We start from the raw sequence: 20,016 nt of genomic DNA on the forward strand, positions 1-20,016 counted from the left end.
ATATACTAATATACTAATTACATGGGATATACTAATATACTACACTAATAATGTATTTTTATCATTCTTTTCGGTTATCCAATTTTTTCAGTTATCCGACCAACCTGTGTCCTCAATTGAGTCGGATAATCGATGCTCTACTGTAATAATAAAAAGTGATTTTATAATTTTTAAATTTGTAACAGACTTATAAAATACTTATCCAAAAGGTGCTATATTTAAGTTTTCCCTTAGTGCCAAATGCTCTAGCCACATATATATGTACAAGGATAACCTCTTTTGTGGCAGCAATTGCAAAGTTTCCTGTCAATGTTCTTCAGGTACAAGGATTGCTTCTTTCTTTCTGGCTCTGCCTCATTTCTATTGTGATATGACAAAGTTGCAAGATGTCCTAGTATCTTTCATTCTCTTTGTCGTGTACTAGTTGTGACTGGTCATTGGATAATGAGAAACAATTCTGATATGAAAATATGACATGCTTTTGCTGTTGTGATGGTTTTTGGCTCATGCCGGTCTTTCAGGTTTTATTTTCTCTGTCAGTAGTGGTTTCTTCTTAAATTTATAAGTAAACATTTCTGCTTCACAGGAACCTCTTGTGAATAACAGATGGACATATGATCAATCATGTTGATGTTTTCTACTAATGTCAGTTCTTGAAATGTAGCAAATTTAATTTTTTTATTAAATGGCAGAGTTATTTTTTGCATGGCCATCAATTACAGAGTAAATTGCCCATATTTTCAAACATCTTAATCTTTACAATGTTGTAACCAACAGGAGAATGATAACAGTTCAGTTTCAGATCAATTTGAGTCACATTCAGATCACCTTTGTGTAAAACTTTGATACATTTCTGCTTCCTTGGTGTCAACTCATATATCTTGAGCATACTCTACAGTTAGTTGTTGACACAACACTTACAAGCTTAAATACAGCAGTATTTGACATTGAAATGAGTGGTTTACTATGTATAATGGTATAATACTTTGGTGCAAGCCTTTGCAAAAGACAGCAGTTTTCAACTTATTTTCATCATGGAATGCTGACAATTTTTAATGATCATAGATAAAACAGAAAATAGAAGCACAAAAAACAATTTATTAAAAATGCAAAAAAAAAGAAAAATAAAAACAGATTAATACTGGAAAGCAAATATTATCTTACTTAATTCAAATTAATTGAATTTGAGGGTTGGATGTCATGCCGATCTTTTGTTTAAATTTGGTTTGTTCTAAAGGACTAATGCTGTTAGTCTTAATTTAAAATGTTTCTTTGAAAGATTTGTTTGAGTTTGTATTCTGCCTGAGGACGATGCCTTATAATGTCAAAAGCGCTTGCAAATATAGTGATATTTATATGTAATTAACACCTTTGTGATAATTTCTTCCGTTCTTGCTTAATTCAAATTGATTATTAATGTGAAGAGTTAAACTTTCAATATTTTAAACAATGCTAGTGCCTGCACCTTCATTTGTATCCACCTTTTCAGTTGCTTTGTCACTAGAAACATTTGAAGTACTCTCTACATTTTTCTTCAAAATGCTTCTCTGTCAACACTCCCATGATTTTTTAATTTGGGATATACACAATACTAAAAGCACTATAAATTTATATTATTTCCACTATATTTTTATATGAAAAATACTTAAAATGTGAGACTACGAACGCTGTTTTTATTTTTTCACTAACTGCGTAGTTAGTGAGGGTGACTTTCGTTGTCCGAAGGTCATCGACGAGGGACCACGATGTCACGTGACCCCATACGTCCGAGCGACCGGACGATAAAAATGACCATATAAGGAAATAAGTTTTTCGACGGCACGGTAATAAATCAGGGAGAGATGTCAAAAGACGTCAGCAATTCTCAGATTTTTCCCACGCTGATCGGGTATATAAAGGGGTCGGATTTTCTACTCGGGGCTGAGCCAGGGCGCTTAAGCCGAAGAAACCCCTCTGCAAACCTCCGAAGAACTTCGTCAAGGAAGAACTCTACATATTGGGAGCGACGGAGCATACACCGTAACAGGACATCGCTCCACATAGCCTTCAAAGGACACCTCGGATTAGAAGACAACGATCACAGAGTGTTTTATCAACGCCCTATAACTGGAGAACGTTGCCTTCAAGGTAAACCCTTGCCATTATAATTTATCTCTCTCTAACGTGAGCTCTCTCTCGGATTTTAGCGTTAGGTTAGAATAGATTTTAGAATACCTATTTATATCTTGATTCGCGTATGTTGTATTTAATATCTTTGTGTAAATTTTCTTATCTGTATATTAAATGTGTTTGTTAATTTAAACCCGTGTAGTCTTTTGGACACCTGATTACGACTTCCGACTCCTCCCCACTCATATTTTTAGCCCTCCTATTGCCATCCGACAACCGAGAGCGGGTCTTTCCGACCCGTGCAGATTAAGTGGTCATTAGGCTTTAACCCAGTGGCCCCCTGCTACTCACATATTGGTGACCCAGGAGTGGGGTCTCAGAACTTAAAACCTCCCGTAGAAACTACATATTGGTATCACAGGAGTAGGGATCTCTGAATTCCAGGTGTTATAAAAACTCACCAGGTTTACAGGAGTGGAATTTTTGTCGTATCTGACAGGTCCGTCTACACAGGGTCCGCGGAAAGCAAGCTGTCCGCCTTAAACAGGTTTCTAAAAAGTCATAAGGACTTGCTTTAAAGTTTCTAAATTCTAAATTTTAGCATAAAAATGGCAGAAGCAGGTGAAAATCCTCGTATCACTCCAGCAGGTAACCCCATAACAGTAGGAGGTTTAGGGGGAATGATTCCCTTATTGCCAATATTTTCGGGTGATCCGTCTGGAACTAAAATTACGGAGTTTTTCGATACTCTTGCCGATGTAATGAGAATTGCAGCTTGGTCTAAAGTGCAAATCTTAGCTGTCGCAAAGCTTAAATTGACAGGAATTGCACGAGAATTTGTTAGAAAAGATAGGCGAATAAAAGAGGTTGAGGATTTTGATACTTTTAAGAAAATTATGATCGAACGATTTGAACGGGTTCCCTACACTTTAAGATTGAATAGATTTTATGGATGCGTGCAACAGAGAGGCGAAGATGTCCAAACATACGCAGTAAGATTGCAGGCATTGGCATCGGAGATAGAAATCTCTCACGAGGGAACAGACGAAGCGGAAAGGGCCATAATTCGGCGAATACAAGATAGGGAATTAGACGAACATTTGAGAGTTCAATTTCTAAATGGCATAGACGTGAAAATAAAACAGGGCGTCATGTCTAGAGAGCCAAAAACTTTTGGTGAAGCACTAGAGGTAGCGATTAGTGAGGAGTCAATTGAGGAATTAACAAACCCTCCTCGTGGAATTATAAGAATGGTCACAGAAGCTCATTCCGAAGACTGGAAGCAAACAAAAGGTCAGATAAGAGATCTTGCTGCGCAAATAGAAAATTTAAATAAAGAGTATTTTATTTCACAAAATAACTCGGAAAGACATATTAACCTACCTAAGAAACGACCACGAACTCATAGAAATATTCCTTTTCAGGATACAGAACAGACAAAGTGGAAGGGTAGAATAGGTTTGACATATATCCCATGTAGTTCAGTTAAGGACAAGGGTTGTCGAACAAACGAACACTCGCATAGAAAACGTGCTAAGGATTTTAGCGAGAAAAGTCTACAAAATAAGGGAATAGGAAGAATCGGATTGATTCGATCGAAACAAAAACCCATTGTTTTGGTATATATTAATAATATTCCGGTTAAGATGCAAATAGATCCCAGTTTAGAATGTACAATTATATCGAATGAATTGGCAAATCAACTTGAGGGTAAGGCGTATGTAAAATTTGGTAGCAAGAAAAAGATTAATAGAGTTAATGGAGAGAAGATTAAAACATTAGGTATAGTCTCACCTGTTTTTAAATTCCGAGGGTATAAATTCGTTCATACATGTAGAATAGTTAGACCGGACAGTACAGGTCCTTGTCTAGGAATTATAGGAAACGATATTCTTAAAGCACAAGGATTTTATATAGAAGACGCGAAGGAGCGTATCATATTACCTAATGGGAAAATGGTGCATTTTTGTTCAGCGGGTGAACCGCGTGGCCGCGGTGTAGGAAGACGAGAAGTAGAAATACCCACTAAAGTAGGTCTTATTAGAATGAATACGCCAATAGTTACACAACATAGGTTGCCCTATAGGCCGGATCGCATAAAAGCGAAAGAAGAGATTAAGAATAGAAGCAATACTTTGCCTGAGCGGGAAACCGTTCCGATAATTCGAGAAAATTTCTCGCAGAGAAAGTCGCGACGAAAGAAAGGAAGACGGCCACCTTCTATGTCATTCCTATCCGAATTCAAAAAGAAAAATCTCCACGGAAGGAGAAAGGTTTAAACAAAAAAGAAATTAGTTATCCTTTTCTAGCAAAAAGGCGGAATACACAAAAGAATGGTAGGGAGGAGATGAAGAACCCTACTGAGCCGATGTTAGGGGAAGAATCTTTATTTGCTGGAATGATGGATTATATTAATGAAATAAAATTTCAGTCGCGATTTGATAAAATCCAAAATTGTTAGATAGATAGGGAAATAAGAGTTAGTTAAGTTTCTCGATTTTGAAAGAGAGAGAGAAGGAGAGAGAAGAATGGAGAGAAAAGTAAGACAGGACACCGGAAGTGTATATGATAAGACTGACGGAAGTGAAGGTACTTCATAGTGAACTGACTGGACGAGCCAGCGGACCGATGAAGGAGCCCATATTCAAGTTGGTCATTGTTATTAAGTATATATGTCGACTTCTTACAAAATTGTACGCGTTACTCGACCGCCTCTTATCATTTTGTTACGCGAGCGCGAACGCGATGCGGAGTTCTGGTACGTACGCGTGTGTCAGTCATTTTTTTTTTTTGCGAAAGCAAACGCGGCGCGAAATTAAGTTTTAGAGATAATTAGGATAATTAGTAGAGAATAGTGTTATAGACAGAATGAGAGAGAGAGAGATTGGAAATCCGAAGGAAAAGGAACCTATATAGAATGCTTCAGGTCAACGGCCCAGGTCGGAAGCCAACGATACATAATGTGCTTCCGGTCCCACGAAGGTCGACACCACTATATGTCGGATATCGTCAAAAGGACAATTTTTATTCAAAAGCAAGAGGACGAACATCCAAGGAAAATGCAACCTACCTGTTGTTGCCGAAGTTGAACATCCTTTCAATTTTCTCAGCGTAAAAAAAAAAAGAAAAAAAAAATCACACCAAAAAGGTGAGCGATTTTTAGAAAAGTGGGGGATGGTGTGAGACTACAAACGCTGTTTTTATTTTTTCACTAACTGCGTAGTTAGTGAGGGTGACTTTCGTCGTCCGAAGGTCATCGACGAGGGACCACGATGTCACGTGACCCCATACGTCCGAGCGACCGGACGATAAAAATGACCATATAAGGAAATAAGTTTTTCGACGGCGCGGTAATAAATCAGGGAGAGATGTCAAAAGACGTCAGCAATTCTCAGATTTTTCCCACGCTGATCGGGTATATAAAGGGGTCGGATTTTCTACTCGGGGCTGAGCCAGGGCGCTTAAGCCGAAGAAACCCCTCTGCAAACCTCCGAAGAACTTCGTCAAGGAAGAACTCTACATATTGGGAGCGACGGAGCATACACCGTAACAGGACATCGCTCCACATAGCCTTCAAAGGACACCTCGGATTAGAAGACAACGATCACAGAGTGTTTTATCAACGCCCTATAACTGGAGAACGTTGCCTTCAAGGTAAACCCTTGCCATTATAATTTATCTCTCTCTAACGTGAGCTCTCTCTCGGATTTTAGCGTTAGGTTAGAATAGATTTTAGAATACCTATTTATATCTTGATACGCGTATGTTGTATTTAATATCTTTGTGTAAATTTTCTTAGTTATTTATTAAATGTGTTCGTTAATTTAAACCCGTGTAGTCTTTTGGACACCTGATTACGACTTCCGACTCCTCCCCACTCATATTTTCAGCCCTCCTATTGCCATCCGACAACCGAGAGCGGGTCTTTCCGACCCGTGCAGATTAAGTGGTCATTAGGCTTTAACCCAGTGGCCCCTGCTACTCACAAAAATATCACAAAATGATTGCAATGAAAAACTCTAATAATCTTTGAATGATATGCCTGCTTGTACACTGTACTATTGTACTACAAAATGCTATAGATGATGGGATGTTAATTAAAGTGCTGTTCAATATGTTATATAACTTAAGTTATTGCACCCATTAATGCTAGATTTAACAAAAAATATACATTTTTCAGTAGGTGTGCAATATATCAGCATATTTAATGCAAATAAAATTTAAACTAATTTTTTATATCATAGAAATATGTACTTAATGTTGGATATCACTTTAAAAAATTATTTATAGTCTAGGATATAATAATCTTTCCTTTTAGACTAACTTGTGTTTTTAGTCCAAATTAGCTCATAAATAAATAAAAAATTTTCCAATGTAATTCAGATGGGAGATGTCAAGTTGTATGCCTAATCATGTTAATATTAAACATCATTTAAAGAATAAGTGTGTGTATATATATATATTTATAAAGAATAAATTATATCAGACATAGCAAAAAAAAAAAAAAGAGAATTGTTTTTTCATTTATACCATCATTATTTATTGATTTTAGATGCAATTTTTTTTAAAAACAATCATTTCTCATTTTACATTTAATTTGAAAAATTTATTATTTAGGTACACAAAAATTTTAATGAAAGATATAGATGTGGTAAATGGTGCTGGAAAAGTAGACAAAATGAGATTATTGAATATCTTGATGCAGTTAAGGAAATGCTGTAATCATCCATATCTTTTTGATGGAGCTGAACCAGGTGAGCTGATTTTAACATAATTTAAGTAAATTTTCTAAAAGGTTATATTAAACATAGCATTGGACTATTGAAGACTGTCAAAGGGCAGAACTCATAGAAATGTAATTTTCATATGGATTTGAAACTTATCAAACCATTATTATTTTCATATTCTTTTTAATATGTAATAGACAGATTGAATTTTTCATTGTATTTCAAGAAAAATTAGATCGAACTGAATCAAAGTAAAATTTCAAGTTTAGTCTTATTTATATTTTCCTTATATATTTAAGTTAATGAAATAAAAAATTAAATAAACTTATGTTAAAAAATAACAAAGCAGTTTCTTTAATTATTAAAATTTAAACTTTTTATGAATTTAATATTTTATAATAAAATTAAAACAAGAGAAATGCCAAACTGGTGTTTTAAATTATTGCACACTTGCTGAGTTTATATGAATCAGCTGAATGTTAATAACATAGGTGCAATCTATGATGGAGATAATGTATTAGCAATAAGTAGTGATTAATTAAATATAGACGAAAAATAAGATCTGNCTGTATTTTTTTTCTTTGTATTTTGTTATAATCAGTATTAAATTCTCTCCTTCTGTTTTTTATTTATTTATTTTTTTAATTCTTTGTTTTAAATTTATAAACCAAAAATATATGCTAATTTTAATTTGTTAATAATATTAAATTGCATAATTTTTAAAACTTATTTTATGCAAGATTTGCAAATATAAAATTTTTAATTTATGTAGGTCCACCATATACAACTGATGAACATTTAGTTTATAATTGTGGCAAAATGGTGATCTTAGATAAATTGTTACCTAAACTTAAAGCCCAAGATTCTAGAGTTCTTATTTTTTCTCAAATGACACGTATGTTGCATAATTTTTAAAACTTATTTTATGCAAGATTTGCAAATATAAAATTTTTAATTTATGTAGGTCCACCATATACAACTGATGAACATTTAGTTTATAATTGTGGCAAAATGGTGATCTTAGATAAATTGTTACCTAAACTTAAAGCCCAAGATTCTAGAGTTCTTATTTTTTCTCAAATGACACGTATGTTGGATATTTTAGAAGATTTTTGTATTTGGAGAGGATATCAATATTGTCGATTGGATGGTCAGACTCCTCATGAAGATCGTGAGGTAATTCTAAATAGCTAAGATATTAATATATTCAAATTTATGTAAAAATCATTTAAATCATTTTTGAAATTTATTTTCCAGATTCAAATTAATGAATTTAACAAACCAGGAAGTGAAAAATTTTTATTCATGCTCAGTACACGTGCTGGAGGTCTTGGAATAAACCTTGCTACTGCAGATATTGTTATTCTTTTTGATTCTGATTGGAATCCTCAAATGGATCTTCAAGCAATGGTAATTATTAGATATATTTGTCATAGAAGAAGCTGATTTTTACTCATCTTTTTCACTTTATTAATGCTGTACAATTAAGTTTTTTTATTAGGAAGAATTTTTATACAATCTTTTAATGTATATTATTATTAATTGTCCAAAATAATAATAGAGATGGGTGACTATTACATTTCTTGAATTTGAATGTTAACCAATCTTGAATACTCATAATTCAATTACTTAATGAACTTAATTATTTTATATAACTTATTCAGTTAATAATTTATTTAATATTTATGATTTAACTTGTTTTATTTATTTTAATATATTAATAATGTAAAATAAAAAGTAACCAGAAAAACTTTAATATAATGAATATGTAATATTTAAGAAACAAAACTCAAACTTTTAATTTTTTACTTTGAGTTTTAAAGTAGATTTCTTAGGTACTCTTATCTCAGCTGCAATAGATTAACAAATAAGTCTCACCTACTGCACATTTTTATTTAAGAAAACAATAATTCAAAAACATTCAGGATCTAGTCTGCTGTTTTTGTTATCACAAATTAAACCATGGGTTCTGATGTACACAGTGGCAGATAAGTTATAAGGGAATATCATTGACAAAAAAAAAAAAAAAAAATTAAAATTTATTTGTTTAAACTTCAAAACATGATTTTTAAAAACATTTATGATGGCTAATATGGTTTATTGGACCATCTACAATACAATTGTTGTGCATTATTATGTTAATTATTCAAATGCTTTTAAGCTTTGAGTTAGTCTTACCTTTGTGTATTTCTGGATCTGCCACTGTGACTGTATATTTGGTGCAATATAGAAGGTATTCATAATGAACTATGATTGATATATTTTCTTTCTAGGATCGAGCTCATCGTATTGGTCAAACAAAAGCTGTAAAAGTATTTCGTTTAATTACTGAAAATACAGTGGAAGAAAGAATTGTGGAAAGAGCAGAAATTAAATTGAGATTAGATACTGTTGTTATTCAGCAAGGTTTGTACTGTGTAATTTATTACTTTAATTTTGAGGTTAAATATGAAATATCATTGTTTTGGATTAAGTAAAAAGAAAATACAACAGCAATATTTTGAAATATAAATTTGTTACGTGGAGATCACTGTTTTTATGCAGATATAACTAATGATTTCCATTCCTCTTTATGAGTATTTTGATTCAAATTGGTGAAATCTTAACTTTACCAAATTAACTTCATAACATAATTTTTTTTTAATCTGTTTAGCTTTGAGGAAAATGAAAACATAAAAGTTGTTCATATTATGTGATGTAAGAGGATTAAGAAATAGCTATCAGAAAAATCTAAAGTTGTCTCAGGCTACTTTTGAATACTTCTGCTGTCAGATTTTAATTGTATAGCAAGTTATTGAAATGAGATTAAATATTTTCAAATAGAATTGAATTTCTACATATTAAACATATTATAAATTACATTGTATTTTCTTCTCACTCATAATTAACTTTACTTTGCCGAATGTTTTCATAAGTTTGACTATAATTTATATATCTTTTAATGAAATACTTTTAGGTCGTCTTGTGGATGCTCAAGCTGCTAAATTAGGGAAAGAGGAAATGTTAGGAATGATTCGACATGGTGCCGATCACATTTTTGCATCCAAAGAAAGTGAAATAACTGACGAAGATATAGATGCTATTTTACAACGAGGAGAGAGAAAAGTATAAATTTAAAAGTATTATTAATTTTTGGAAATAATAGAATTTTTAAATAATACCTTTTTCTTTTATTGCATATAGACAGAAGCTTTTAGAAATCAACTGGAAAAAATGGCAGAAAGTTCTCTTAAAAATTTCACACTTGATACATCTGATAGTGTTTACAGGTTTGAAGGAGAAGATTACAGGGAGAAGCAAAAGGTCAGTTTTAGAAATAATTTCTCATGCTTCAACTTATTGTTCCAAAATGTTCAAAATAATTAGGAAATTAATAAAGAAAAGTTAGTACAGTAGATCCCCCTATAATGTGGTAGATACGTTCCACTTTATAAGAATTTCACGTTGTAGAAATCCTTAAATACATGAGCCAATCGCAGCCCGACACGTGTGAAGTTTACAGACTATGACTGTTTGAAAGGTTTTCTTCCATAAAATTAATCGATTCTAGACTAATTCGACTCAATATTTCCAAAATATGTATAATTTTTTGGAAATAATCCGTATAAACTATGCTATAAACAAAAAAATTGTAGGATTACTTACCGAGTGTGCACCGTTCAACGTCGCCATTGCTTAAGTTTGTTTTCATCGTGGAGCAGCGCACCGAATGGCAGCCGCGATTTCTGATAAGTTATTTTTCTGCAAAAAATTTGTTGACCTTTGGAGACATCATTAATATAAATAATTTTTATGGTCGTTGAATAAGAAATGTTTCTTTCACAAGAAATGTATAAAATTACAGTCCTGTATTAGACTTACGGTACCTAATTTATGTAAGTTTGCCGACGTTAAGGGGGGATAAAGTCTATCTCGCGTCAGAATGAGCCTAAGAGAAACCGCGTATGTGGGCGGTGGCGAAAGAGACAAATGAAGAACAAGTGTTTTAAAAAAGAAAACCCGTTTATTTGTTTGAATTCATGCTTACATCAATATTGGACAATTCCAAATCTCAGTGCTCCTGTGAATGGCGAAAGTTAGGGTGATCGATCGCAGCCTGGGCGGACAAGAAGGATCACTGGACGATACAGATGTTCGTTGTTAAGCTGCGGCGTCCTGGGTGATTGGCGGTTGCACAACACAATCTAACTCACAACATTAGGCTTAATCCAGAGGAGACTCTCTTTCGACAAGTTCCTCTTTTTATAGTTTTTCCCCCACTGTTCGCATTTTGGATTGGTCCCTTGTCCCATTCCTCACTTCCCGATTGGTCTCTCCTTTGTCTCCAGGTGCAAGACGAAACTTTTTCGGGTCACAGGAAAGGTCCGATTCGAGGCGTCCATCTGATACCTCTTTGTCGACTCTGCTTGGTGACTGTTTATAAAACAATAACACCTGCACTCGTAACTCAGGCTGTTATTTACCATTTTTTTTGACGTCTAAGAATTTAATGATCATTTTCATCTTTCATCTATCAAAAATTTCCTTTTTTTTTTTTTTGTTCGAAAGGTTTATCTCGGTCAACATTTTATAGACACATCTGTCAAAGATCTACCTGTTTATGAGCGCTCGTGTTAGAGTTTGTCTTCCATTAAGACCTTGACAGATAGTTTGACACATACTCGAACCGTTCCGAGTCTCGTTGTTTACATTTTGTGTCGCGCAAGAATTTCACAGTTTACTCGAGTTTGAACCTCGTCTGGGACCCCACATTTACATATTGTACAGACGATAGTAAACTCAACTTACTCGCCTAAACTCTCTGTAGCGTGTAAGTAGTTCGGCTGCTCATCTACTATTGGTCCAGATTCGACCAATCCTGTCGCGTCACGAGTCGGCGACAACGTTTTATGAGTCCCTTTTAGCATCTTTATACGAATACTGTCACAATTTTTTTGCCACGTTATAGGAACCCGCGTTATAGGGGGTCTATTGTACTGTCAATTTTATTTTAATGTTTTAGTGTGTATATAATATAAACATACTGAATAATTGAGCTACATAAATAATGTTTTCAGTTATGTTCTACTACAATTTATTTCTTAAAAAATTTCAGAGTCAACTTTTTAGCTCATTTGTCATATAAATTGCTCATGTCTAACTGAACTGTTTCAGATAAATCAAAATAGCTTAAAATATTAGTTTTTAAATATAGATAAAATCAAATTTATTCTCAATGTTTTGTAGGACCTAAATTTGAACATCACTTTCTGTGAGTTATTGAAGATAAGTTATATAGTTCTTAAATAAAAATGGTGACTTAACAATAATCGATAATTAAAATATAGTGTACCTTAAAATAAAGCAATATTTGTTTTAAAACTAAATTTTAATACTGATGATACATTCATTTTGAATGTATCATCAGTATTAAAATCTGATCACATTATAGCACTAATCTGATGATACATTCATTTTGAATGTATCATCAGATTAGTGCTATAACTTTTAAATACCATAATTTGAAAATAAATATAAAATTAATTTTAGCATCTTAACATCACACAACAAGAACACAATTAAATACTAGCAGAATTGATTTTTATAGATTCTTGCTTACCTAAAAATATATAAAATTGTTTTTAAAATCTTTTTGATGTTGGGATCTTGTAAAATTGCATATCATCTTCTAATTATGTATATTTTTTAATCATATCTTTATCTTGAATTTTTGTTTTTGATCCAAGAGAAAATTTGATTCAACCTGAAATTGAACCTAAATTCAAACTTGATCCAAATGGAGTAATTGACTTTTAATGATCAATAGTTTTTACAATTAAAAAATAATGTGTTATATAGAAATTTAACTTCATTATTTAGAAGCAATTTAACATATATTTTTGGCTGAAAGAGCAGTGTACAATGCAAAAATTCATTATGTGGAGAAATTCACCATATAGAATTCATAATATGGAAGTTTGACTGTATATACTTTCTACAATAGTAAATTTATATTTTTATTGTAGATTTCATAAAATTTATTATTTTTATCTTATTATAAATTTTTTGTTTAAAATGAAAATCTTTTCACAGACTTCTGGACTAGGTCATTGGATCGAACCTCCAAAACGAGAAAGAAAAGCTAACTATGCAGTTGATGCATATTTTAGGGAAGCTCTTCGTGTTAGTGAACCAAAGGCTCCTAAGGTGAGAAAAAAACTATGACAATATTTTCATTTTTGCAATAAAAATTGTAAAAACTTTAGTATTGTATTACGTTTATAGAAATCATTCTTTTACTTTATACAAATTATATAATGATGTTTTAAGGCTTTTTAATAAAATATATTTATTAATGTAATTAGATAAATCTGTTTGTTTTTAGATGATCATGAACTGCTGACTGTCCTATACCTTTATCATTTTATATTATTAGTAGGAATATAAATGTCCAGTATTTCAGTTATTCTATCTTTCTCTTATTATCTTTGGATTGGAAACCATGGAGTTTTGTCATCATACAAAGCAGAAGATTGATTATCTTATTAATTTTTTTTTTTTTTGTTTTGTTCAAATCATTATTTCATCTCATGAAAATGTAAATTGTACCCGAATGAGTTTGTCTTATATTGATGGATGGAAGCAATTACATTAATAAGCTTTTATAGTCCTGTTGAATTTTATTCCTACATACTTTTTTTTATTATTTTAGTGAATTTAATCAATTGTCAATTGCTGTTTGGTAATTATGTTCTAATAGAACATGATTGTCAAACTGATTAAAAATAATTATATCATTATAACATTATGATCTTTTGAAACTTTTTAATCTGGAAGAGATGACAAATTAGACTATAATTACTTAAACATTGTTAACTTTTTAATAATTTTAAATTATGATGTCAAAATTTTTGTGCAAATATTTAATTAAATTTTATTTAATTATTGAGTAAAACTTCATTACTGACTTTTCAATGTCATTAACTAGATTATCATCAATGTATTATATAATGTCTTGATTTATTTTATTTTTTTATAACAAAATTTTATTTTTATTTGTTAATACTAATGCTTTAAATTTATAATGTATACTAATGCTTTTAAAATATAACAGGCTCCAAGACCACCAAAACAACCTAATATACAAGACTTTCAGTTTTTTCCTCCAAGACTTTTTGAATTACTGGATAAAGAAATTTACTATTATAGAAAAACTATTGGTTATAAGGTATTAAATATTCATTTTAAAAAATTATTTGATATTATAGTTAATATAAATGTATTGGTTCTATATATAAATAAATATAATTAACAAAAACACTCATTTAATAAAACTAGAAAAGCTACAAGTTTATTTACACTATAAAATACCATTACAATCAATATAATGAACAAATTTAATAACTACATAGTTCAAATTTTTTATTTATATACCAGTACATACATAAATAAACATAATAATTCATTTCTTCCTTAAGCACAAGAGAAGCTAATGTGTTTCTTGTATCTGTTATAGTCACTTTTAATAGTTTTGTTATTTATATGTGCTTTGATTCATTTTTTTTTAGTAGTCATCTATTATCAGGTATTGTAAAAACCCTTACTGATTAGCAGTGTAAGTTATTAACTCCAGAAAATTCATCCTTATATAAGAAATTCAGTTATGTTCATCAGATCTTACCATTTCCTTTAAACTAAGCAGAACTGTGTAAAATCAGAGCTTGTAATCTGAAATTATATGATTCCCAATTTAACAAAATGGTGGTAGATAATTTTTGATTAAAGTTAAGTTTCCTATAATCTATATACATAAAATCAAACTCACATCTGTGCCTCTGTTTGAGTATCATGTGAAAACAGCTGAACCAGATTTAAATGAAACTTTGTACATAGAAATTGTATTTAGGATAGTCCTGGGAGGAAGGTAGTCTACTTTCCATTTTCAAAATCATTCAATTTCATAAGCTTTGATAGAATTATATCACTTGCAAGAGTAAATAGTTTACACCAGGTTGTTATCAGGTCTTTTGCATGGATAAGAAATTTTGTCTGGGGTCTCGTTGGTATGAAGTGAACCATAAAATTCAAATTCAGTAGGCCAATGCTAAGATAATTAGTAGATGAAAGTGGACATCAGTGAAAAGTGGTCAAATGAAATTTGATTGGTCAATCTATTGTTTGAGCAAAACATATGACCATTGCTGTTCACACCTGTGTCACTCATTGGATTCCTAGAATTTTTTCAACATGAAATTATTTTTGGTCTGATCTATTATGAGCAAATATTTCATTTTCCTTGTATAGATTTTTGTATGTTTATTTTTATAAGACTACATTAACTTATGTATAACTTTTTCAAGCAAACTGTAGTATCTTAGCTAGTAAGTAATAAATAAGGCTTAGGAATAGTTGCTTAAATATATTAGAATATATTTTAGGGCTTTCACTTGCCACTAGTCAGATTATTTGTACAAATAAAATTATTCATTTAACTAAGAAAACTGAGTGCATTTATCAAATTGCAAAAGGATAAATTTTGAAACCTCTAATCTTGATCTAGAATAACTAGAAACCTTGCTGGAAGTGTGGTGTAGGATTGTGGGCGGTCCCCATGGTTCTACATCAGGCCTGAATCAAGGTTTCTAATAATAATTCAAATGGCTGTCTGCCAGTAGGCAGTGTCAATGACCACCCCTTTTTAATTTCCCTAAGCTGAGCATTGTTCTCTCACCAGTAAGACATGAATAATGTAATTTTACATGATCAGTACTCTGATAGTAAATATAAATATAGATAGTTATCTGCAATGTCTATTATTAGGTTATTTCCTGCCAATGTTTAGTCAGTTGAAATTGGTAACAATTTAAACAAAAATGTGTGGTTCTTGTTGTCTTTACTGAAATAACTCAAAAGAATGTAACATTGAATTTTAATATTGTATCATAAAAGACTAATATAGTAAGTTTTGGAACATTGCCAGATAGTAGCTTTTGTTTTCAAGACTTATTAATACCTGAGATGCATCAAAATGACATCAGTTAATAAGCACTGGATGCTATATGCAGGAACTTAAATTCAGCTTAATGCTTTTGAGTAGATCTATATTATAAATAAATTTCAAAGAATGTAGTACAGAAAATTTGTGATCATAATATTTCCCACAAATTTTGAATTTTCAACAAAAGTTTAAAATGTATTCTATATGATTATAGCTTCAAAATGTACTTAAACTTTTGAACATGACTCTCAAAATTTAGTCAAATTAATATGCATTCAAAAAAGAATACAGTTCAATTTCAGTAATCTGGCCATTTACTAGTTTGGCATGTCCAACAATCCAACACTTGACTTTCAGGTATTACTGGCACTGTTGCCAGGTTGTAGACAAGCTTACATTAGTTCAAAATCCAGTTTCCACTAAATTTGAACACCTTCCCATTAAACATGATATCAAGCCTGAGTTTGAACACTAAGCTTGGGCACAATATTGAAGATTGTTAGGCTCATCATCTTAGGCTATTCAGAAATGTACAATATCTTACAACAATAATGTTTAAATATAAAAATCAGTCCTGTGAAATTTCTCACCAAAACTACTGTATGTTCCACTAAATTTAGTGGAACATACAGTAGTGGAAATTTCACAGGACTGATTTTTATATTACCATTCACTAACTTAGCAACATGATTACCAGAATTTTTTAAATGATAAAATGGCATAGTTTAACGTTTTTTTGTTCAGTTAAAATCCTTAAAGAGGAAGTAACTGAATGCCATCAAAAAGCACACAGTTCCCTACCCATTTTTGATGGGTGGGGAACTGTGTGAGGTTTTTCTCTCACATACATGACCTTGAGTGTGCAAGGCCATATATATGTGCATTTGCATATCCCCTGCCTAAACACTTCCTTAAAGTTAGATAAGAACAACACAGACAATCTAGAAAAATGGCCCTCCTGCTTCCTTCTGCCTGATGACACACAGTCTTTTTCAAATTCCCATCAACTGTGCATAATGTCTTTGATTGCATTGCATAAGCATGTCTGGCATTTGAAACCTCAAAACAACAGTTACACTGAAAATTGTGAATACAGTGAATCTTTGCAAGCCTTTACAGGATACTGGAGTAGCGATATTTTTAAGGCACTCTGGTTGCCATACCTGGCATGCAATTGGACCACTGTAATCGATCAACTGTAACCATTTACATACCTGTCTGAGACATAGCTGTATGCCAAGTTTTGCAGTATTCAGACATTTCTATCTGGGTGCGTAACTTTTTTGTCAATGAATATATATTGTGTAATTAATAATGTAATAATAATTTTTACTACATTGATTTCTGAAATATATATTTTATTAAATTGTGTATCTTTAATTTTTCAATAAGGTTCCTAAAAATATAGATCTTGGACCAGATGCTGGTCGTATACAAAAGGAAGAACAGCAGAAAATTGATGAAGCAGAACCACTTGTAGAAGATGAAGTTGCAGAAAAAGAGAAATTGCTTACAGAGGTTAATACATATTTTATCATTGTTTTATCAAATATTTTATCAATTTATTCCATGTATATATATATATATTTTAGGGTTTTACTAATTGGACAAGAAGAGATTTTAATCAGTTTATAAAAGCAAATGAAAAATATGGGCGAGATGATATTGAAAGCATTGCTAGGGAAGTTGAAGGAAAATCACCAGAAGAGGTAAGCTATAAAAGCTATTCAAACAATTAAAGTAACTGTTGCAAAAGGAATTTGTTTAAAACAAAAATATATTATGTTAAGAACTTTAAAAATTCACTGTTCTTTTTAAATTGGTAAATAAACATAAGAATTTTTTACTTAATATTTTAATCATTTTGAAAATTGCAATAGCTTGTTGGGCAGAAAAACTACTGAAAAAATACAGTATTGGAGTCTTGATACAGTTGTATTTTTTCGAAGTAAAAAAAGAAATTAACTTTTTTGTTTGAATTCTTAAATTAATAAGCAGAAATCAAAATTGAAAAGAGCTTGCTATATATTTAAATACATTTTTATTGAAAATTAAAATTATTTTTCTGAATTACCAAATAAATTGGATGAAATGGTTTACTTACATAAAAATTACATTATACAAAATTAAAGTTGTAAAAGATTATATCAGATAGTATACTCATATTTAAAATATTTTAGGAAACTGATATGATAGAATAGAATTTTTTAGAATTGTAACAGATATTACAAGACATTTTAATCAGATACCATCTCATGTCATTTTTTGATTTGTAATATTTCAAATGGAAAATGTTTTCAAAAATTCTTTGAAGACATTTGAAAGGAGTGAGTAAATTTGGATATAGAAAAGCCATAGTAGATCTAAAGTATATTGAAAATAAGTTGAATTTAAATTAGTGTTATGATTTTTAAATTTTTATACTACTATATAAAGACAAGAATTTTATTTAAAATCATTTAGTTTGCCAAAATTCAAATTTTTGAATTTATCAATTTATTGAAATTATAGAATTTGTTTTCAAAAATAATTGTTGAATAGCACACACAGTACTGAAAAAAAGTTTAGGACACTAGTGTATTTAAAGTTGTGAAAATACAAAAGAATATAATGTGTCAAAAATTACAGTCTAATAACATGTATAAGTCCATTTTATATTGGCATAATTAGTGTGTTAGCTTGTCAGACCTGATCTGCTTCCCATGCATCAAGGTAGAATTTTAAACTCCTTATTTGCCATTTAAAACTCCATAATCTTTACAGTGTAATATTTCAATGTATTTCCCAGGGTATATTTCCAACAGTACCTTTATTCCCTGGGGTAAAGCCCTTGGAATATAAAGATAATCATTTCAAAATACTTCATATTTGAAATTAAAAATAATGAATATTTTTTTATCAACTTAAAATTACTGTCAAATTGTTTTGAATTTTATAAATATAAAAATTGAGTATAATTATTAACAGTTTATTATTGACAGGAACCTTTATTATTCTATAAATCATTGTAGAAGTTATATTTAGTGTTGAAATTTTGAGAAAGGAAATGTTTTTTAGGTGTTTATAGAATTTGACATTTCAAAATTTGCAAGTGTTGTTATAATTATTAATTTTTTAGTAATAATAATAAATCATAACAATATTTGTTATAATTAATAATAATTATTGCATTAATGTGATAAATAAATTTTTCTTAAGGTTATGGAATACTCAGCTGTTTTTTGGGAAAGGTGTCATGAATTGCAAGATATTGAAAGGATAATGGCACAAATTGAAAGGGGTGAAGCACGAATCCAAAGAAGAGCAAGTATTAAAAAGGCTCTTGATGCAAAGGTAATATTTTAATATCAGTTTATCAGTATTATTATTATATTTATAGTATAATATTAAGAATTGGCTAAAGATATTTTTATAGTTTTAAATAGCCAAAATTATTTAGAATTAATAATTTTTCATTTTCATGGCGATAACAATACATACTATAAAGGAAAATCCAGATAGTCTTATTTCTCTGTTGAATGAATTTTAAGGTGCCCATTCTTATTTGTAGATATTACAATAAAAATGTATAATACTTTTTCAAGTGTCAAAATAAGTACAAAATTATTTTAAGGAAAAATGTAAAAAAACAGAAACAAACTCTTTTTGACTCATATTGGCATGGTTAATAAAGTAAATATTATAAGAATGTATGTATGTATGTATGTATGTTTTTCAGTACATTGAATAACAGATTCTTAATGAAGTTAATGATAGGTGAGTATAACAGAAAATAATTGGGCTGCAATTTTCAAATTGCAAACCTATAAATTTCCATTGGCACTGTTTGTTTATCCTTTGTTAATCTCAAGAACAGAGTTAGCTGGATGAAAGTTAAGACCAAATACAGAATACTTAAATGTTAACTATATATGAACTTTCAGTCTGGATTGGAAGTCACATGATTTTAATTCAAAATTTTCCCCAGAATGGAATTAGATAGATCTTCTGTTTTCAGGAAAAATTTTATATACAGTGGTAATACACTACTGAAATCAGGAGTATATATTTTAAATTAAATAAATTAAAATATGATTAAAACTGCAGCTCAGCACTGTGACAATGATGTCACAATAATTCTGTTTATTTTTTTTAATGGATCTGAATATAGCAGAATCTAAAATCAGAATTAATGTTTAGTATTTGAAACTTAAATTTCTGCTA

General features: G+C 30.7%; 1 protein-coding gene across 1 annotated transcript in view; it reads left to right on the forward strand.

Annotated features, from left to right (window-relative positions):
• LOC111614976 (SWI/SNF-related matrix-associated actin-dependent regulator of chromatin subfamily A member 5-like) overlaps positions 1-20,016 on the forward strand; it is a 61,893-nt gene that overhangs the window by 39,502 nt on the left and 2,375 nt on the right. Inside the window, exons 10-19 of the mRNA XM_023356351.1 lie at positions 7,801-8,012; positions 8,094-8,246; positions 9,110-9,242; positions 9,793-9,941; positions 10,020-10,139; positions 12,909-13,022; positions 13,930-14,043; positions 17,206-17,331; positions 17,406-17,522; positions 19,012-19,146. Coding sequence (XP_023212119.1) covers positions 7,801-8,012; positions 8,094-8,246; positions 9,110-9,242; positions 9,793-9,941; positions 10,020-10,139; positions 12,909-13,022; positions 13,930-14,043; positions 17,206-17,331; positions 17,406-17,522; positions 19,012-19,146 — 1,373 coding nt within the window. The remainder of the gene's footprint in view (positions 1-7,800; positions 8,013-8,093; positions 8,247-9,109; positions 9,243-9,792; positions 9,942-10,019; positions 10,140-12,908; positions 13,023-13,929; positions 14,044-17,205; positions 17,332-17,405; positions 17,523-19,011; positions 19,147-20,016) is intronic.

This window comes from Centruroides sculpturatus, unplaced genomic scaffold (genome assembly GCF_000671375.1).
Source record: "Centruroides sculpturatus isolate CEXI.00-Female unplaced genomic scaffold, Cexi_2.0 scaffold81, whole genome shotgun sequence".
NCBI lineage: Eukaryota > Metazoa > Arthropoda > Arachnida > Scorpiones > Buthidae > Centruroides > Centruroides sculpturatus.